We start from the raw sequence: 22019 nt of genomic DNA on the forward strand, positions 1-22019 counted from the left end.
GAATAACAGAGGAAGAGCGGCAGTTTCTGGCCCCTCCTATGCTGAAGTTTACCAGGAGTCTTTCAATGCCTGACACCTCTGAAGATATCCCACCACCACCACAGTCCTTACCTCCCTCACCACCACCACCTTCCCCCTCTCTGTACAACTCTCCCAAATCCCTGACAACCCGGAGCTACGGAACGATCAAACCTCCATTTAACCAGAATTCAGGTGCAAAAATCTCTTTGGTTAGGCCCGAGAGCGTGGGGACCATGATAAGGGACAAAGGGATCTATTACCGGCGGGAGCTGGACCGATACTCCCTGGACTCGGAAGACCTGTACAACCGGAGTGCCGCAGCTCAGGCCAATTTCAGGAGCAAGAGGGGCCAGATGCCGGAAAATCCCTATTCTGAGGTTGGGAAGATTGCCAGCAAAGCCGTTTACGTGCCAGCCAAGCCAGCCAGGAGGAAGGGGATGCTGGTGAAACAATCCAACGTGGAGGACAGTCCAGAAAAGACCTGCTCTATTCCAATCCCAACCATCATCGTCAAAGAGCCATCCACCAGCAGCAGCGGGAAAAGCAGCCAAGGGAGCAGCATGGAGATCGATCCTCAGTCTTCGGAGCAGCCCGGACAGCTCCGGCCTGACGACAGCTTGGGAGTCAGCAGTCCGTTTGCAGCAGCCATCGCAGGGGCCGTGAGGGACAGGGAAAAGAGGCTGGAGGCGAGGCGCAATTCCCCAGCCTTCCTCTCCACAGACCTGGGAGATGAGGACGTTGGATTAACCCCACCAACACCGCGGATGAGGCAGTCCAAGTTCACCGAGGAGGCAATGTTCAGCAGTGAGGATGGTTTCAGACAGCTCATGTCACCATCTCCGATCCCCGCCCCCAGGGAGCCCGAAAACCTTTTCAACAGTAGTGAGCCTAGCAACCAGAGTGACTCAAGGACATTGAATGCTCCATCCAAAACGAAAGGCACTGACAACAGCATGGCGGCAGCCAAGCCCACGAGCGCTCCCGGCTCGGATAGCTACGTCCACCCAGTCACAGGGAAGCTGTTGGATCCAAACTCTCCACTTGCCCTCGCGCTCTCTGCCAGGGACAGAGCCATGAAAGAGCAGACACAGCAGATTCCAGGAAAAGGGGACGCAGTCAAAACCGACCTTAACAAACCGCTTTACATCGACACCAAGCTGAGACCCAACATGGAAACGACTTTTCCTGTTACTGCCACTGTCACCAGGCAAAATACCCGCGGCCTGTTGAGACGGCAGGAGACTGAGAACAAGTACGAGATGGATGCAGGGAAAGAAAAGAAAGCTGAGGAGAAGAAGAACATGTTGATAAACATCGTGGATACCTCGCAGCAAAAATCAGCTGGCTTGTTGATGGTGCACACCGTGGATACGGCAAAGTCAGATGATGTGCCCGAGGATGAGGAGGAAAAGGGAGCTGAGATGGAGCAGAGCCCTGAAAACTCCCCGCCAGAGAGGCCGGAGGGCAGCGAGGAAACAGAGAGCGAGTTGAGCGTCCCTGCCGCGCCCGAGCCCCCAGCTTCTCCCTGCAAAACCATTGTGGCCGCCAGCTCTGTGGACGACCCCGTCATCCTGCCTTTCCGCATCCCCCCGCCGCCCCTGGCCTCAGTGGACATTGATGAGGAGTTCCTGTTCACCGAGCCGCTGCCCCCTCCCTTGGAGTTTGCCAACAGCTTTGACATCCCCGATGACCGCGCGGTGCCTGGCTCGGCGCTGACAGACCTGATGGCACAGAGGAAGAATGGCACCCCTTCTCCCGGCCAGCCAGCAAACTCCTTGGACGGCAAAAAGCAAGTGGGCCTCTCAAACTGTTTGCCTGCCTCCTTCCTGCCACCCCCCGACAGCTTCGACAACGTCACCGACTCTGGGATCGAGGAGGTTGACAGTCGGAGCAGCAGTGACCATCACCTAGAGACAACCAGCACTATCTCAACGGTGTCCAGCATCTCTACCTTATCCTCGGAAGGGGGGGAGAACGTGGATACTTGTACAGTCTATGCAGATGGGCAAACATTTCTGGTGGACAAGCCCCCAGTACCTCCTAAGCCAAAAATGAAGCCCATAATCAACAAAAGCAATGCACTTTACAAGGACGCGCTGATCGAGGAAACTGTAGACAGCTTTGTGATCCCTCCTCCCGCTCCGCCCCCGCCTCCCATCAGTGCCCAGCCCAATCTGGGGAAAGTTGTCCCCCAAAGGACATCCAAGCTATGGGGGGACGTGCCAGAGGTGAAAAGCCCGATTCTCTCAGGCCCCAAGGCTAATGTCATTAGTGAATTGAACTCAATACTCCAGCAAATGAACAGAGAGAAATCCTCAAAGCCAGGGGAGGGATTGGAGTCACCGACTGGAACGAAAACTGCGAGTCTCAGTACAAGGTAAAAGTAATTAAACAAATCGTTTTCTAAAAAGGCTTGATCTTTTTTTTTTTTGCCATCCCTTTGCTAACTTCTCCTGTAAATCACATAAAGGAAGAGTGTACTCTGTATTTGCTTAATCTGTGTCAAACAAGAATTTCTTACACTGTCAACATTTGTGTTGCCTACATGATAGGATAGGAGCTTTCTCAGCCTTCAACTTCAAGGTTTGCACATACCTTTCTGTTGTTTTGATGTGAATTTCTTAGATTTCTCTTTAATTTTTTTCTTTCTCTTTTTTTTTTCCTCTTTAGTTTCTTTCCTTTTAAAATGGGGTGATAATTTAATTTTTCTTCAGTGCCATGAGGTATTTTGGCTTCAAACAGGTAAAAAGTGTTTTTGCCAAGGGCTGCTTTGCATTCACTATGTGGTCTCATTTGATTCATGCTGAGACCTCTCCTAATCTACTTAATCATAAAGTATTTCAGAGAATTGCTCATTAAAATTACTTTGCACTGTCCATGTTATTACTAAACCACATCTGTATGGAATGTGGACATAATATCATGAAAACCACAATTATTTTTTAAAAATAGCTAATTTTTTATGTTTCATTAGGAGACTGAGGTATTTTTTCTTGCAAAAACACCATGCTGGCTTAGGTTTTTTTTAAAAAAGTACCACCTAAGTCAATTTTATTAGAATTATCCTGGTGGTTAATAAATAGCTCAGCCTTTGGAAAGCTGATGTACTTTGCAAGCATGAAGATAATTTGCTTTTAAGGGAAGGGTGTCTCTGCTGATTGCAAAGATTGCTCATTCAGAAAATGTGTGATCCACAGCCTCGGCATCACACAGTTAGACATTATTTCCTGCAGGATGGAAGTCATCAAACTGGTGACGGTGAGGGAATTCAATTTTTAGAATTGAGAAATGGGAATAAAACAAAAATTCTGGAATTCCTCTCTGTGGCACTTGACTAAACGGAGAAGAAATTGAGTTGGGTCTGCAGGAAAAACCTTCATACATGAAAAAATCCCACATTATTTTTGCTAGATGTTGATCATATTTCTTGTTAAGATAACATGAACATGTTGTCTGTAGCTTCATGTGTATAACATTATTTATCAGCTTTTATTTTTAAAATGAAAGGTGTTTCCAGGTTACAGTGGAGATCTTTAGCATCCCTATTTTTTTAGAAAATAACCAAGGCTACTGACTACAATGCACTGTAGATATGTAAAAATACTCTCATTACTGAGAGCAAAATGAAAAGTAGAAGTAAACAGAAATACTTTTTCTGTGAAAATATGTTTTTAAAGTTATACAGGGTGGGGAAAACGAAAAGCTATAGCACTTCACTAGAGAAAAACAAACTGTTATGTAAGCAGAAGTAGCCCCATATGTTACCTTTTAGAGGAAAAGCTGACTTAGTGTTACAAATTTATGTTGCTTCTTTTTCTGTCCTTGAGGTTTTTTAATTTTTTGAACTCGGCTTTAGCAAATTACTATATCTTCATTATGGAATACAGAGGCTTAACACCACCCAAAGCATTATTTCAATGGGGCTGAAATTCTGCTTCTTCCCTGAAAAGTTAACACAAACACTCATCTTTGCAAGCTGGAGAGAGGATCCTGGAATGTACCAGAGCCAAAAGAGCTACGAGGGCATAAATGGGATAAGTTGGCAGTGGCAAAGAGCAGCAAAACTCTTGGCTGTTCTTTGGCTGTGGGAGAAAATGACACCTCCACAGCACTCCCAGTGGGAACAGGAGACAAGAGCGCTGGGCTTTGTTTCCTGCCATTTTCCAAACTGATGTGATTGCTTCTTAATTATGAGCTGTATTGAAGCTGCTAAAAGCACTAGGAAAGGTTGCTAAGGATTTCTTTTTAAAGCAAATAATAATCTAGGAGACAGCAGAAGAGAGCCAGCAATCTACAGATGCTGGAAGTGTGTTTGAAAAGGTGCTGCAGGCAGAGTCTTTTCATCTCAACCACGGTAAGGCAGAGAGATGGAAATGGAGATGTTCACTTCTGGAATCAGAAGCCCTGTGGTTTTTTTTTACTGCTTTTACTCCCGCTTTATCTCTCTAAAAGTTAAATAAATTACAGCCTTTCTAGCCCAACTGCATGGCTGACACAATTTTTTTTTTTTTACAAAGCTGTCAAATATTATGACCAAGAAATACCATCTTGTGAAAATTTCAAGTGTAAAAGCTAATGTTTAAATTTCAAAGGTAAAATTCCTGGAGTACCTTGCTATTTTTTTTCCCCTAGTACTCTAAAGCTTATGACAACCAATTGTTGATCTTGCAGCCCTTCCCTGTGAGGTAGCATTAGAAAGGGCTCAAGGAATTTTGGCTCACAAAAAGCAGGGATTCTGCTGAATTAAAGAACAACTCGTTAGCTCTGAGAACAGAGCAGTGATAATAAATGGGCCTGTTCCTCTCCTTCAGCCAAGGAGAAGGATTGGGAAGGGTTATAAATAGGAACAGCGTTCACAGGCTCGCTTGGGCGGTGTTCACAGCACAGGCAGCCTGATGAAATTAAAAATATGTATCTGCTTATGGGGCCATACATGAAATTATAGGCCAGATTGGAACCCTGAATCCTACTGGGAATTCTTTTTGCACAGCCAGTACGTGTAAAACTGGGGTTCACTCAAGGCAATTGCCCACTTAGGGTGCCACAGGGGTGAATTAAACTAAGATAGCTGGGTAATGACTGGCTGCAGTAACCCATAAAAACACCTTCTTTGTGTGTTTTTTGATGAATGGGGATTAGGAAGAGATCATTCTATGGTCCTGAACAGCATTTCTTATGTATTACATTGAAACCACCCTAAACTTGCTTTTATTCTCTGCACCTTGGTTTAGCAATCATTTTCCATGGTGTATTTATAGTTTTCCCATGGTTCTTATGGAGACACCGAGCTTCAAGATTTTTAAATAGAGCATGGAAACGCTTGGCTGGAAACCATCTGCTCCTCCCTCCTCAGTGGCAGTGGCCAGCCTGTGGGATAGGAAAAAGGAGCCCAGCAGGAGAAGGGAAAAGAGGAAGAAGTGAGAGGATGCCCTTGCTTACTTTGTATTAATTGAAGTGTAATTAAAAGGTTTGATCACTAGGTTCAGGAAGAGACCTCCAGATCCCACTCCCAGTTTTGGCCACCATTTACTTTGAGGAATTATGGCCATCAGTTTTGGTGACAGAGGTTTTAATCTGATTTATCCATGTCCCCCTGCAGGCGAGGAGGACAGGATGTATCAATCACAATAAATACAGCAGTGCTGTAAAGCCACTTGAGAGGCCCCTGGCTTTTATAGGGAGCTGGTGAAAGAAGGGGGAGAAGAGCAGAGCAGGGCTTTCCCTAGGAGAGAGGAGGAGTGTTTGTTGTGTCTGTGACCCTGCAGTCCTGTAGCAACACGACCATCAGGAGCCAGCCCCTGAGATCCAGGGCCTGAGGCAGCGTGGCTGAGGCAGGATAAACCCAGGGGCTGCCAGGGACAGACAGCTCAGCCCCCAGGGAACACAGCACCCTGCCTCCCTCATGCCTCTGCAACACTGATAAGGAGTAATGAACAGCAGCTCCTGCTGCTCTCCACCAGCACCACACAAAAATGATCCATGGCTTGGCCAGAAGGAGAAACACTTCCAGTTTTTCTGTCTTTGTCCAGCTGTGTTTGCACAATCCTGTGACCTCTGGGGCACATTGGCATCACTGCTGGAGGTGGGAAATGCTCATGATAAATGTGGGCATTATGGAGGATGCTGTGGAGTTGAGTCCTCTAGGAAGAATAACCTGCACTGTGCTGGAATAACAAGTTTTAAAAGTGAAACTGGCCAGTGATTTTGGCCATCAATGAATTCGCTTTTCATTAGTATTTGGAGAAGTTCCTTTTATTTTTCCACAAGCAGGTAAGGCAGAACAGAACTTAGTAGTGAGTCCTTTATCAGGAGTGATCCTAGTTTGGTTTATGGTAAAGGATGTCTGGGTTTGGCAGAAGATGAAATAAGTGCCTTGATTTTTCACTTTGCTGCTCTCCCATTAGACTCATTTCACATCGTTAACTGTTTGCCAGCCGATTGCACAGGACTGCTTGCTTTGTCGGTGATTTCTGCAGTGTTTCAGTCATTCCATTTTGTCATTTTTATTTGCTGTCATGACTGCTGTTGTCAGAGGAGGGCCATGCTGAAGTGCCATGAAGTAAGTGCCAACCATAAAGCATAGACTATTCTATGTTGTACATTCTGCTGCTTTTTAATGCTCACCCATTGTTATTGCATTTCAGTGACTTTGGTGGTGACTATGTTTCTCACAGTGCAATGTGGATTAGATCATCCTAATCCAGAAATGGTAGCCATCCTAAAATGGGACCTAGGATGTCATCTCAAGGTGAAATAAAAGTCACATTCATCAGAGGAGTACTCAGAAAGTGTGTTGGTAACATGAGCATATAAGACCAGATTCCTGAATGTGTCTGAGCACCTAAACAAGGGGCAGGACTTTTCAGATACGATTTTGGGATGTGGAGGGGTGGGGAGGGATGATTAGTACAGTTTTACACACCTGTGTGAGGCTAAAAGTAAAGACAAACCAGCCTGTGGGGTCATCTTGTCCTTGAAAGCTGTGGAACTCCCCCCGTTCTCCTTCCAGCTTCCCTTTCCCCTGCAGTTATCCAAGCAGAGAGGGCTGAGGCTGCCTCCTGGCCTAGCACCATCCCCTTCCCTCTGCTTTCCAGACATTTCACATGGAAGCTCCTGCTCCTGCACAGAGAGACTCCTGCAGACCTTCCTGACTGTTCCTCACTGGCAGCAGACACCAAGCAGCTCTCAATTCTTCTCCCCAAATAACGCCCTTGTGAGGAGCTCTGCATCCTGCCAGTCATCACGTCAGCCCTTGTTCTTCACCTGCCCCCAAAACAGACAACTCTTTCTTGCTTTTCTGCTGTGCAATTTGCCTCTGACAATAAAGTAAAAAAAATTAAGAGGTGAAGGCAAAGTTTGGCCCCCAAGATCTGTAAGAATTTAATTTCTTGCAGTACCCCTATACAGGGACTTCAGTTATTACTCCTCTTGGTTTTTAAGGTGTTTTCCTTTGATACAATGGAAAAGCTGTGTCAAAACCAGCAAGTCTTCTGGAAAGTTCTAGGGTAAAACAGCTCCCAGGAGCTGAGAACAATGTGGGTTTTTTTATTTTTCGATGGGAGCTGCTGCACTGATTTTCCTCTCTTATTAAGTTAACAGTAAATTTGAATCTTGCAAATATAATTTAAAATTTAAAATAATTTTTTGCCTACAAGCTGTGCTGATGGCTTTTATACTTGCAGGCCATGTGGTTGTGACATATAGGTTATATATTTTGATTTTAATATGAAGCAACATAATGGGCATTGCAATCCATGCAGGCTCACAGCAGCAAATGTTTATAAATTACCACCATATGCTGATTCTAATAGAGCAAATTTTATTTAAAATAATTATTGGACTTTTCACCCTTTTTTTTAAATGAAGTTTGGGGTTTGGCAGGTTTAATATGGATTTAACATGTTTAGGATAACAGATGATCAAATAAGGCATAAGAAATTGCTCTGATTAAAAATCTGGAAGCCCCGTACCACAGCAAACTGTGCCTGCTCTCCAGCTGGAATGTGCTTGCTCCTTATTGACCAGGATACCAACCAACCATAAAATGCAAGACAGATGATGGTTTCAAGGCTGTGTCTGCACCCCAGATCATGTGGGAGATGTCATAAATTATAATTTAGGATGCATAGGAGTTACATAAATATCCTTGGGGGCTTTTCCCCTTGGATTACAATTACAGTGCAGCACAAAAGAATGGAGTTGATATGGCAGGTGGAAAAAGGGGAAGAGGACATGGGAAAATAATCTTGGAGTGAAAGGCATGGAACTGAAAGCCTGGCAGTGCTTCAGCAGACTTCCCTGAGCTTCACCAAGGCTGTGCCCATGACATGAGAGCTGAGCACGCACGTGGCTATGAACTGAGTTGATGTTGAAACCTCTTCAATCAGATAAAAAAATCATATCACTATCTCAAGAGTTTTGTTTTTATAATCATCAGCCCTGAACCTGTGGCTTGGAAAATGCAGGATGCTCTCAGTTCTGCTGCTGCTGCTTGCAGCCATGTGAAGCCAATGTTTTGATCCAGGCTGACTGGAAGCAAAGGACCAGGATGCCTGGGATTCTTTGCTCACCCTGAGTATTCCTGCCCAAGGGGCTGAGAAAGTTAAAGAACACCAGCCAAGGAATACTTCAAACGAGAGCACAGAGTTTACTTTTGGGGGCTTTGTTTCTTCTGTCTTAACACCCTTCATTTAAAGGAAGAGTGACAGTAATTTCCTGAACAAGGCTGGGGAGGCAGTCTTTAAGAGGAGCAGTCTGCAGGAGAAGCAGCAAGAGTTGCAAAGCACTGAGCCTGGAGCTGTCAGTCAAGCAATAGAAATTATCTTTCATCATCTGGAATAAAAGAAGGTGTATTTTCGTCATCCATTTGATCTTGCCACAATGGGTGTAAATACAAAACCCTAATTTCCAGTATTTGCAAGACAGGAAAGTAGGTAAAGATCAGGGATTCATTTCCCTATTTATACAAAGCTCATTCTTGCCATCACTAGGATAGCACTACCCCAACCTTTTTCAAAGCAGGCTTTTTCTTGGCTTTAAATTATATCATGCCTTACTAATGAGTGTGAGATCCTAGTGCTGAGGTAAAGGAGGTGGAAATAACTTGCTCCCCTTGGTTAGTAGAATTTAATAGTCTCTTGCCACAGACTTTATTTGTAAGAATGCTTAGCTCCAGCCTTGGAAGACAATGAGAGCCATTAGGTGCCAAAAACATCACAGGAAACACTCTGAACTTGCCAAGTGTTTCCTTTCTGTGTTAAATTACAAAGCCGTAAGTGCTGGAAGCATTGTTCCTACTGGGTTTTAAGTGAAGTACCAATCTTCCAAAGAGATCCCCCTGTTCCTATTGAAATCCATGGAGCAGCCTGTGGGAAATCAGTGGGAATGTTGGTGTGAATTAGATGTGAGTTCTCCCAGAAGTGATTCTCGGTGCTCTTCTCATGACGGGGAGCTTTATTTGAATGGGACCTGCCAAGAAGTTGTGTGGCAGAGCTGCACCTCTCTGGGCTCTGGGTTGGTGTGAAGTGCCAAAGCCCCAGGGGTGATTCAGGGAATACTCTCAGGGCTCTCCACAGGCAGCAGCCAGCCAGGGAATCACTGTATCCAGCTCAGGGCTGCAGTGGGGGAGAAAGGGATTAATAACCTATTTGTTAGCACTGCTCCATGCTGTCTTTACCCCGGTTTTCCTTCATCTCCTTGAGTTCTTTTCTGCACAGCAGTGCAGAATTAATGCTGTGCTGGATTAATGGAAGCACTTCCATCTGACATCATGCACCCAAGCCATCCTCAGTTCCACCCAGGCAGGACAGGCCAGGTCTGGGGACAGCGTGGCACTCAAAAACAGAACTCAGAGGGCTTCTGTCAGGGTCTGCACTGGAAATCTCAGTACAGCATCAGCCACATCATCCTCTGGACTCCATGGCATTGCTCCGAGGATAAATAATCCCTTCCTTTGGTCTGCAAGTGCTTTAAATTAGTTGTCTGAAGGCTTTCTCAGTTGGCAGGTTATTTCTGGAGTGAAGAACGCTGGAGCTCCAGGCATCCAAGGGCTCTGTGGAGCATCCCGAAGTGTGCACGCTGACCGGCAGGCTCTTCCCATGGGAGTGAGGGCTGTGGGGCCAAGCCTTTGATGACATGAACAGACCCAAAGCTTCTAAATTTGCTTCTGTAGCCAGCAGACAGAAGCAGAGGGTCGTGTTCCTTCACCCACCCTGTCAGGCTGGGCATTAGAGCGAGCCTCTCAGTGAGGTTCATGCCTGCTTCATTCGTAATCTAAAACTCATTTTCTTGATCCCAGCTACATCACCTCCAGTCATGCACAGGAAAAAGAATTTTGTCTCCTTAATTTCTGTTTCCCTGCCAGAACTTCCAGAGTATAATTTCTCTGTGGAAGGAAATAGACACTGAGATGTTTTAGGCACCTTAGAAGGACTGTTTTATGTTTAAATCATGGATAGGAAGGGAAATAAGAGCAGCTTGTTCTCTAAACAAACAGCACTACAAACATCCTTCAAAATTCACTGAGTGAAGCCCAAAGATCCAAAATCCAGTGCTGCTGAAACTTTCCACTGCTACTATTACTAGCTATGTTACGGGTAAAGCCAGAACTGAAGGATTCCAACCTTCCACATGGCAAAGGGAAAGTCAACTTCTGGTCGTGCTTCGCTGAGTACAAAGTGCTCATGTGCTTGTTCCACTCAGCACTTCTCATTTAACCAGGAGTTAATTTGGGAACTGCTATTAAAAAGTGAGAGAATGTGCTCTGGAAGGTGTTTTCTCCTGGACTGCTCATAAGCAAATGTTTTGTCTTTAACTATGGCTTACCATTGTTGCTGGTTTTCTGGGAAAGAGTCAATGATACTATTTTTGTACTTTTAAAATGTGAAACTTCCCAAGCATTCCCATGCTGTAATTACCACGTGCTGATGGGGCCATGCTGGTGGCCAAGAGCTCTAATTGTGCCTGTCTGTTTGCCCTTGCAGGAGCACGGAAGTCATGAGTACTGTCTCAGGTACACGAAGTACAACAATCACTTTCACTGTCCGACCCGGAGCCAGCCAGCCGATCACACTGCAGAGCAGGTCCCCAGACTATGACAGCAGGACCTCAGGAGCAAGGCACGCTCCCAGCCCTGTGGTTTCACCAACAGAGATTAATAAAGACATCCTGCCTGCTCCTCTGACTGCTTCTGCTTCAGCCTCATCTCCTTCTCCAACTCTGTCCGATGTATTTAGCCTACCCAGCCAGCCCCCTTCTGGGGACTTATTTGGCTTGACCACAGGGCGCAGCAGGTCTCCTTCTCCCTCAATATTACAACAGCCAATCTCAAATAAGCCTTTTACAACTAAGCCTGTCCACCTGTGGACTAAACCAGATGTGGCAGATTGGTTGGAAAGTCTAAACTTAGGTGAACATAAAGAAACATTTATGGACAATGAAATAGATGGCACACATTTACCAAATCTACAGAAGGAAGATCTGATAGACCTTGGAGTGACTAGAGTTGGGCACAGAATGAACATAGAAAGAGCTTTGAAGCAGCTGCTGGACAGATAAGAATAGCTATTTTGCCTCACAAACTTCTGTTGATAACTAGAGATGGGCTGGTACTGACATACCCCAAATGCCTTGTCTGTCTGCGAGTGCCAGCAAAATTGGGGGGGAGGGGGAAAACAGATGAATTCCTGGTACTCAGGTGATGCAGACTGTCTGCTACATGCCCAAACACAAACCTAAAGATGCTAAAGAAGTGGGGCCATTTTATTTCCAAGCTGTGGGGAGATGTGAGAGAGAGACAATTGTTAACTTTAAAACTCTTGATACTGCTCTTGGCCGGGACCATTGCGTGACGATTTTCTTTTAAAATTGCAACCATTTCAGGGTTTCTTTTACTGACAGAAAAAAAAATCATTTTATTTTATTCTCTTCTTGACATACAGTCTCCAAGCAGACTTTCTTCCCCAGCCCTTTGTCGATTTTAAGAGGACAGGTTGCTCCATTACCACTCAAACCTAGTTTTATCAGCAGCAGGGATATTGGGGTGGGCACAGGAGTTCATATTCCTCTTTTTTTGACTGGCATAGCTCCCTGGTCTGTTGGCAGTGAAGCTGGTTGTTCCACTGGGGTCAGTCCAATGGTAACCTTGCTCTGTTTTACCTGGTATTTCTTTATTTCTGCAGTGGTATTTAGCACTCTTCCAAGGTGGCAGAACAAGTTCAGTGCACGCTCCATTGACATGGCCTGTAGGATGGTGCGGATGTTGAGTAAAGGCTGAGGAGGGACCACACTTAGAGGTACAGCAAAGTGAAGCTAGTTTGAACCTGAGACCCCCCACAGTTGTCAACCAGCTCAGCTGATGCTGAGTCAAAATATGAGCTCCACGAGCCAGGATAAACTTTGGTGCAGGCACAGCTTTGGGACTTGACAGTGAGACACTGAGAGAGGCTGAGCCCTGGGAGGTGCTGCTTAATTCAGTGAGTGGTAAGTGCCTGGGTATTTGGAACAGCAGGCTGAGAAGGAAGGAGAAGAGAGATGAATGTTCCCATTGAAGTCAGTGGGAAGTGTGCCAGGATCTGAAGTGAGAGAGGGATTTCAGCCTGTTAGGATGGAAATGCTTCAGATCCTTGAGAGGAGGCAGAGGTGATGCCAAGATGGAAAGAGCTGTCGAGTGTCTCGGGGTGCGTGCGTTCCGAGAGCCAGGAGGGCTGGGAGGGATCCAGGCTCTCATTTTATCACTGCTGGCAGGAACTGGCTCTGGACAAGGACAGAGGGCTGGGCACTGGCCCCCAGCCCATTCCTTGGCACGAGAGGTGGGAGCACCCTGCCAGAATCCAGGGCTGGGAGCGAGGCAGAGAGAACTTTCCGTGAGACTTCCGTCAGCGGGGGAGAAACACCCATAGCTGGTTCACACAGCTTTGTTTTAAAAGAAAATTTTTTTTTTTCAACTTTCAAGTTAACAAGTCTCTCTCTGCATGTTTGAACTCCCCCTTGTAATTAACACCTCTGAATATCTGTGAGTTTTGTAGGACTTTCTGGACAGAATATTGAAGATGTTCAAGGCGGGTGAATTGGGTGTGGATGGCTAAACTGCCTCCCTACCAAACTTTCAGGTTCCCTTACATTTTGCAAGGTACCTGAACTTTCTTTCCTTGATATGGTCCTTGATATGGTCCAGCCTATCTCTAATTTTTTTATTATTGTGATTATTTTTTGCTCACAAACAAGTGTCTAATTAGGTCTGCAACAGCCCTAGTATGAGTACATAAAGTTTAGCATTTTAAATATCTTTCTTTACTGCAAGTTTAAATAGTTGTACAGATAGTTTATAAGCACAATATTTTAAGAAAATAAGTGGCTGGTCTACTGGGCAGCCTTTGTGCCACTTCAGTGCTAGGAAGTTAAAAACAGAAAAAAAAAACCAAACAAAAAAAAAGGAAAAAAAAAAACTTTTTGTGGTTTACTACTATTTCTGTGGAATAATTATAAAGTCTTGACCTTTTTAAAATCAACCTCATTTGGATGCATCTGAACCAGCAGAGCTGTGTTATATTTTCTATCTTTGCTAGAACTTCTACAGAGGAGGATGAATATTTCTTCAAAAGTGGTTACAGTTACCAACGCATTGGAAACTCATAAAAATCAACTTATTTAAGCCTCCTGCCCCCTTTATGGAACAGCAAATCTTTTGACTTAACATCTGTTACTGCACTCTGTTTGTATTTGGGGAGTTCCAAGGAACCTTGTCATAAAAACGAAGCTCCGAGGCGTTTTGCTGTCGAGGAGTGCTGAGTTTTTCCATGGGAGGTGTAGAAAATGGCAGTTCCACTCAGACAGGTTGATGCAGGCAACTTGAGGCCATCACACACTTTAAGAAGTGAAAAAAAAAAAAAAAAGAAAAAAAAAAGGTAATTTAGCCATCTTTTGTCTTCCATTTGGTGATACAACAGAATTCAGTAAATAAACCACTGATGCCATGCTCTCTTTTTTTTTTTTTAAATTTTCTTTTTGTTTCTTTCTTTGGGTACAGTTGCTATTACCTCTATAACACGTGCCAGAATTGCGTTAGGAAATAAATACAGTAGTAAAATTAAAAAAAAAAAATAGAAGTTGACTTTTAAAGCTGCTTTTTTTGGATCACAACCTTCCTGTGGGTTGAACTTGCCCTGAGCAAGGGCTGACACACCCAGTAACTCCCAGGTGGGACCGTCCCTTCCTCACCCAGGTGTGGCTCCTGCTCCTGCATCTCTTCAGGTACTCCAAGGGCAGGCACAAAGCGAGCAGACGAAAGAGCTGTAAGGGAATAGTTCCATTTTTCACCTTGTGTCCTGTGAAGCAAAAAGGTAAGGAGACCTGAGGGGAGCTACTTGGACCACCAGATGCACCTCTGCCAAGTCGAGTTCGGTCTCCAGCTCTGAGGGGTGGTTTGAAACAAAAAAAAAGAAAGCAATAGTAACAGATAACGCCGTGGCCTCCGAGTATTTTCACCAGGGGGGAGGAGAGAAGACCCATTTCTTTCATGCTACTCTGATAGTGAAAAACAAAGTCATTAGAGATCTATGATATTCTGGGTTTTAGGATCAACTTTTGTTTATATACTGTAATTTAAATAAATTGCATTTACATGCCTAGTTTCTGTAATATTTGTGTATACAATACCAAAATCTTACAAGATGTAAATTGTGTATAACTGCACAGACTCCTTGCCCTAGGTGTCTGAGAACATTTTAAGTTTAATTCATATATTATAAAATGACTAGATGTGACTGTTGATTTACAGGATTTACATATCACAAAGAAGTTAATTATTTGTGGTACTTAAGTTAATAAAAAAATAGTGATTTTTTTTTTTCTTTTCCTCTCAGTTCTTAGAAAGCATTACCCAGTTGATCTGGCGATGATTATGTGTATGAGCCACAAATATTGATAATTTTTCCATTACATTTTTTCTTTTCTTTTCTAGATACTAATATGTTTCTCGCTATAGTTTGTGTAACAACTTGTGTTCACGTTATCTATGTTGCTGTAATTTTTGTGCTTTAATTCCTCTTATTTCAACTGATTAAAAAAAAAAAAAATCAAGCTCCTGTAACTTGCACTTTTCCCCAATCCTTAATACTCTTGTATGGCAACCAAAATTACTGTAAGAAATAAATATAATATTGCACTAAGGGTGTGGTTCTGATTGCAAACAGAGAACACTGTCTGGATTTTTATTAAGAAAGAAAAAATATAAGTTGCCAAAAAAAGTTGCAATTTGTTATTGACAACGCATAAAATGCTTTAACAAAATGTAGCTAGAACTAAGGGAAATTACTGATTTATTGTTGGGAAAAGCATTTCCTGTTTATTCCTTTTTTTTTTTTTGTTAAAGCATTCCTTATGCCGAATGTTCTGTTAATTTACCGAATTTCAGGGGTCACACTTGAAATCTGGAAAAGCAGGAAACTTTGAAGGGGACAGGTAGAAAATTGCATTATCTGATTTTTTTTTTTTTTTAATTTTTTTTTTTTTGCCTTAAGGTGGAATCCCGAACTGTGTGGAATGTTCTTTGTTGGGGGGAACGGAACACCCCGAGCTTCAGTGCTGCTGCTGCTGCTGCTCTGCGATTTCACGGGGCACTGAAAAGTGGGGGCTTGGGGATTTTATTTTTATTTGGGGCTCTGGGGTTCCTCTGGGGCAGAGCAGCTGTGCAGAGGGGAGGAGGGAACAGCGCTCCTTGTCCGACTTTGTGCATCTTGTCACTTTGAAATCTGTACCAGCGGGCTCTGTTTGTACTGTGAATAAACAAGGCTGCGAATGGAAAAAAAAAATACAAAAAAAAACAAAAAACAACCAAACAAAAAAAACCAAACAAAAAAACGAGGAAACAATTCTCATCTTCTTTTGGCTTAAGTTAAAGATTTGTTTTTCTATCTTTAATGGTGATGCAATGAAGAGTATTTTTATTTTATTTTCTGAGATATTGGAATAAATGCCTAGAACCATTGCCATTTGGTTTCATATGTTCCTTAACTACGAATCTCTTCTCAGCTGTCGTTCTAGCTCATCATTTTTGTAGCCCCCGTTACTATTTCTCTCATGATTTCCCAACAACAATTACTTGGCAGCTTTGTTTTGTTAAAATCATAAACTAGAACCAGCCTGTTTGGGTTTTTTATTGACTTATTTCAGGTATTGTGGCAAACATCTGTGTATCCAAATAAAGTCAGGTATTTCCAGTGCAAAACAAAGAATGCTTTGCAATTGTCACTGCTTGTTGGCCAAAGAAATGAGAAGAGTTGATCATTGCTGTCATTGTGTACATTGTATCAATGTGTTCTGCTTTATTCTTTGCTTTCTGTATTTTTTTCTGTATTTTTTTTCCTGTATTTTCCTGCATTTTGTGGACTTTCATCCCCTCTGTCCTTGGCTGGGCCACCCCGAGTAGCACGATTGTAACAACGCTTCAGAATGTGTGTTTCTAAAAAAAAAAAAAAAACAAAAACAAAAACAAAAACAAAACAACAAAAAAAAATTGTATGTGCCTTATAATTTTCCACCTGGATCAGCTACACTGTATTTCACATAAAAAGCTTTATCTTCAGGGGGTTCAGTACCTGACAAACAGAGAGTGCTGGGGTTGGAGTGAGCTCCGTGTCACTGCTTTAGGAAACGCTGAGGAGCTGCAGTGATTCAGACCTTATCTCACCACATCTTTGGCATTGTGAGCCTGATTTCAAGTCTTCTATTCAAATCAGGCAAGCAGGAGGGGGGAAAGAAATGAGATGAGACTGTTACTTTGGGTTCAGTTCACTGCCATGAATCCTGGGTGGTTGGTACAGTTGACATGGGCTGTGTTTCACAGACGAGGTAACGATGATAAATAAATAAACCAAGTGAACTTGATGCCATTAAGTCTGCCACAAACTGGTTCTGTGCCACTGACATCTAGTGGAACCTGATGGACACTGTCTCAGAGCAATATCAGACCTTTAAAAATATTTATTTATTTATTTACTTTCAACTACTGTCATTCTTTCTACAAGAAGCCGTTTTAGAAAATTTTGTATTGTTGTTATTTAGGTTGGCCTGAGTATTTAGGCCTTTAGTATTTTACAGAAAGGCTGACTGTATAATTACACAAATTATACATGAATGAGAAGTCTTTAATGTGTTTTCTGGTCTCTCTGTGCTTATGTTTTCTCAGTTTTCTGTTTTGAACGTCAGCATTTCCATGTGATACTTCATTTGCATCCGGCATGGTTTTTAATGGGAATAGAGGTTTTGTCTCCAGTACTGTAAACCTTGGACTGTTTTGAACCATTTCTGACACTACAACCTGATGAACAACAGCCTGTTCAGCTCCAAATTGTACAAAAAAAAAAAAAAAAAAAAGTGAGTTTTGAGGTTAGGAAGCAGTTCAGAACAGCTGGGGGGATTTCCCTGATGCGCTTGCAGTGCTGAAGTTTGGTTTCTCCAGTAAAATTCCAGTTGTTTTTTTCCTCAGGACTGATGCCAGGAGGAATCCGTGCACGTGTGTGTGAGTTCTTGTACGCTTTCAATGTAAAGGTCCTTGGGCAGCCTTAGAAAACAATGTACAGATAGGACACCAGTGTTGCATGTGCTTAAACCTGTACTGGAATCAATGTCGCCGTGTACCTGTTTGCTTTGGAAATCTGAAGAGAATACAATATACAGAAACCTCAAAATCTACCTCATGTTTTAATGGGTTCTTTTCCACTGGTGTTCTCCTGTTACCTGAATGTCTCTGCTGGGTGCAGGGAGGGGCTCTCCCACCCAACCTCCCCCCAGAAAATCCCGAGTGAGGAACTGCTGGGGCTCTGTCGTTCTTCTGTCCTCGTCGTGACCCTGTGCTGCAGCTTGGGGTCTCCTTTGGGGTCAGACCTGCAGTGGCAAGGGCGAGGCGAGAGCTCCAAGAGATCAGACAGAAAGGAGACTGAGATAGAACTCACTTTTATAATTTTCTCATTTCTGTTATTGATATCACTTACCATTTACTTGTCGTGGTGCTGACAAGTGAACAACAATCATTTTTATCTGGGCATAGTCAAATAGTGCAGAGAAATACTATTATGTTTAGAATTCTTTTTCAAGCTGTGCTGCATCCCATCTCTCCATTTGCTTTGTCTCAGCAATTTTCTTTCCTCCCAGAGCAGTGGGTGTCAGCTTTAGTGAGTGCTGCGTTCTGTAGGTTCAGCTGGCTGACCTGTAGGACTTTTAGTGCCCCAGTGACAGACATTTACAGGTGTACACTTCACCTGAGGCCATTTGAAATGTCCAAAACCGCTCATTTTCTGCATCACAAAGCAAGGGCAGATGACTCCCTGAAGCTACTTTTCAATTTCTAGGGAAGGAGTTTTCTTCCAGAGGCCAATTCCTCCCCTCTCTGTGCATTTGGAGCAGACCATGGACACACCTTTGGCTCTGTCCTGCGGGCACAGCTCCAGCTGCTGACCTTGGTGCTGTTCTGCCACCCTTGGGGACAGAGCTCCTGCAGCAGAGCTCATCCTCTGGGTGCTGCCTGTCTGTGCTGCTGACCAGGCTGGTTTATGCCAGGGAAAATCAGCTGGAAAGCCCAGAGCCACAGGAACAGGGAAAATTTGCTTGTAGCACATGCACAGAGTGTTGAATCCCACCAGGAATTCCACAGGACTGTTCTGTCAGAGGGGACAGGGAAGAAGAGAAATTTGGCTTGGCAGAGATGTGCACAATACCCAGCCACAAAAAAAGGCCAGGAAATTCCTTATACCAAGGAATAAACCTCTGTAGATGTCAGTGGCTGGAGGGTGTTCACAGGAGCTCGGGGCCAGCGGGATAAGGGTGGGAATGAGCTGCTGTGCTGGGAGTGGGGCTTGGAGCAGGGCTGGGAAGGACTTGCTCTGTTTAACCACAAAATGGGAGGCTGGAAGGAGCTGTCTGATTTTCCCCTCACGTGAGGGGTGAACTGCCAGGGGAGGGGGGTGACCTAAGGGAATGCTGGCTCTGGAATGAGCTGTCACCAGCTGGGGATGGATTCAGGCTGGAAACCAGGAGGGAGCCCAAATGGGGATGAGAATGGGGCTGTGCTGGGGTGTCCTGTAGGAAACAGCCCGGGATTTATTCCTTATGGCACACAACTGATCTTGGGGCACCTTCCTGTGAACTCTTCTGCCAGAGCTGTGGTCTGAGAAAAACGGGATGGGGGGACCCAGCCGCCTTCCCTGGAGCAGCCTGGGCTGGTGGAAACTGTCCCTGCCATGGCAGGGAAGGGGAATGAGAGGGGTTTTAAGGTCCCTCCCAACCCAGACCATTCCAGGGTTCGTGATTCCATTGAAAACTATTAGTTAGATTAATACTGAAGCACCAGACTAAGCTCTGGAGCAGAGAAAGAAAACCTGGGATATTGCACCTAAAATATGCCAAACCTAAAGCCTGGCTGCAGCATTAAAGAACTCCAGGGAAAAGGGGCAAAAGTTTCTTCAGGAAAGATAAAATTTCCACCTCTTCACAGCTTTGCATGCTCTTGTCAGCACAAAATAGGTGCAATAAAACAAATAAAACAAAACAGTGAGCTGCAGTTCCTTAGAGATTAAATTCAAGGTTGCACAAGCTCCAGTATTCCTGCTAACAAGTGCCATTTAGTCCTTACCTGTTCTGTTTGTTTTTGTGGCTTGATTAGTTCTTTTTTATTTTTAAAAGAAAGAAAGAAAACAGCTAAAGATCATTGGGGGATTTATTCATTGTCCTTGTCCTCAAGGACAGCAGAAAATTAATAGCAGTTTCTATAACACCTAAAATCTTTAGCAAAACACATGCATTTCCTTTTTCTTTTTTTTTTTACATTATATAACAGATAAAGGTAATGTTCTAAAGTAAGGATGTTCCATCAGACTGGGAAAAACTGTCTAATTAACCACAGTAAGAAACTGTGTGAAGAATTTCAGAGATTTGAAAGGCAAAACCAATATTCATTTTAAAAAACCCAGAAACAAATGTGTGGTTATGGATGATTCACTGTCCCCTAAAGGGCAACAGGGCCACCTGTCAGGACACCAGTGGACTGTGCCAAATATTTCATTATATTGCTTACTTGCACTACTGAAAACACAAGTTTTATCTCATTATTTGAGGTTCTTGGGTTTATTACAAGGCTCAGTTTTATCCCCGCACTGTAAATGGGGCACAAATAAAACCTCCCACAGAAATAAGCCCTGGCTTGTCTGGGGTTTAAGTCTAAGAAGCATTGAACATTTTTGCTGTATCACTGCCTTTTTTATTTATTATTTTTTTTAATACTCAGGACACCTTCTTTACCTTCTTTTTCCAGACTGATCTCTTGTTCTTCCTGGATAGATGAAATTCCATATTTTCCCTCATGATATCCAATAGAAACACAAGAACATTTGGATTTGTTTGCAGTTATCAGCTACAAAAGCCAAAGGCCAAGACTGATATCTGGGCTTTACAGAAGGTGATTCCAGTGCAAATTAGCAGCAACACAATTTTAAAAGCAGCAGGACTCAGAATGAACTCACTGGAGGATCTGTTTCCAGTTTGCACTGGAAATAACACCCAATATTCAGTAGAGAAACCTCATTATCAATTTGCAATACTCCCAGGCTGTGTTTGAGTCTGAGATTTTGATGCCCTTTATTTTTTTCAGTGCTTTGCTGACCACATCAAAGTTTTCTGCACTACTGTGCAAACACAAGGGAGGCGGAGCCATAAGAGGCTTGGTTAATGAGGAATTTTAATTTATTTCGTAGCTGCCACACAGATGAATTAAGGGTAAGATGGTAGCTTGTTTTTTTCCCCAGGAACTGTAGTAGCACTCTGTGTGCCCGGGAATAATCAGAAAGTTGTTTAGGTTGGAAAAGTCCTCTAAGATGATCCATGAGCTGCCAAGCCCTCTGCCAAACCATGCCCCCAAGTGCCACATCTATGTGGCTTTTAAATAATTTAATAATTCTACATAATTTCAATAATAATTGATCTTGAAGTTGAGCTACTTTCCAAGCTGGAAATGTGCCAGTGTCCAGGGCTGCCTGGCACCGAGGAGCAGGGATGTTGCACCAATACCTGTGGTTGGTGCTTTGTGTGAGGAGATGCTTATCCTGACTCCATGTTTCAGAAGGTGGATTTATTATATTATGATATATATTAGAATGCTATACTAAAAAGAATAGAAAGAAAATAATCTATCAGAAGGATAAAAAGAATAAGAATAAAATAATAACAAAAGCTCATGACTCTCAGAGAGTCTGAGCCAGCTGACTGTGATTGGCCATTAATTAAAAACCAACATGCACCAATCACAGATGCAGCTGTTGGTAAACATTGTCCAAACCACATTCCACAACCATCAGACAGTTAATTGTTTACATTTCTTTTCTGAAGCTTCTCAGCTAGAATAAGAAAAATTCTAGCAAAGGATTTTTCCTAAAATATCATAACTCCAAATACCAACAGGCGGAGGAGCAGGACAAGTGTACCTGTGCACCTGATGAGATGAGCACACACTGCTGAGGGGAATAAGCAAGGAAAGGACAGCCAGCAGCTGGGGAAGGACACCTGGCTGCAGGGCTGACCTTCCTGCATTCTCCCTTGGCTGACCTGGCCCCCAGAGGAACTTCCCCTCTTCACTTGGGGTGTCCTGGCTGCCCCTGGCTCTGGTGGGGAACAGGAGAGCTCTGAGTGGTGCTTGGGGGGTGAATCCACCCGCGGAACAAAGAGCTGCTCCTGGCTCTGGATCTGGCAGAGAACAGCTCCCTCCCTTCCAAAGCTTCAGCCAGTGCTGATCCCCAGCCAAGATCCAACAAAAGGCTGTTTTGGGAATGTCTTTGTACTCCTGCTGACCTACCCATGGTCACTCTGTCTGTGCTTTGCTTTCAAAGAAAGGCCAGTAATTACTGGTGGCAATAATTATGGCACTGGGCAGGCAGGAAAGCAAAATACAGAGTTTCCCCAAAGCTTCCCTAGGCCTTCCAGACCTCCTAAAAGAAAACCCAAATAAATGACAT

The 22019-nt window shown here is 43.8% G+C and overlaps 1 protein-coding gene across 7 annotated transcripts in view; it reads left to right on the top strand.

Annotated features, from left to right (window-relative positions):
• The window catches only part of SHANK2 (SH3 and multiple ankyrin repeat domains 2), a 277285-nt gene extending 262097 nt beyond the window's left edge, over positions 1-15188 (top strand). For all 7 annotated transcript variants that reach the window (XM_064425907.1, XM_064425908.1, XM_064425912.1 and 4 more), the window contains 2 exons: positions 1-2398; positions 11004-15188. In XM_064425907.1, coding sequence (XP_064281977.1) covers positions 1-2398; positions 11004-11577 — 2972 coding nt within the window. In that variant the 3' untranslated portion in view covers positions 11578-15188. The remainder of the gene's footprint in view (positions 2399-11003) is intronic.
• Positions 15189-22019: the final 6831 nt, after the last annotated feature.

This window comes from Passer domesticus, chromosome 6, assembly GCF_036417665.1.
Source record: "Passer domesticus isolate bPasDom1 chromosome 6, bPasDom1.hap1, whole genome shotgun sequence".
In the NCBI taxonomy this organism is placed as follows: domain Eukaryota; kingdom Metazoa; phylum Chordata; class Aves; order Passeriformes; family Passeridae; genus Passer; species Passer domesticus.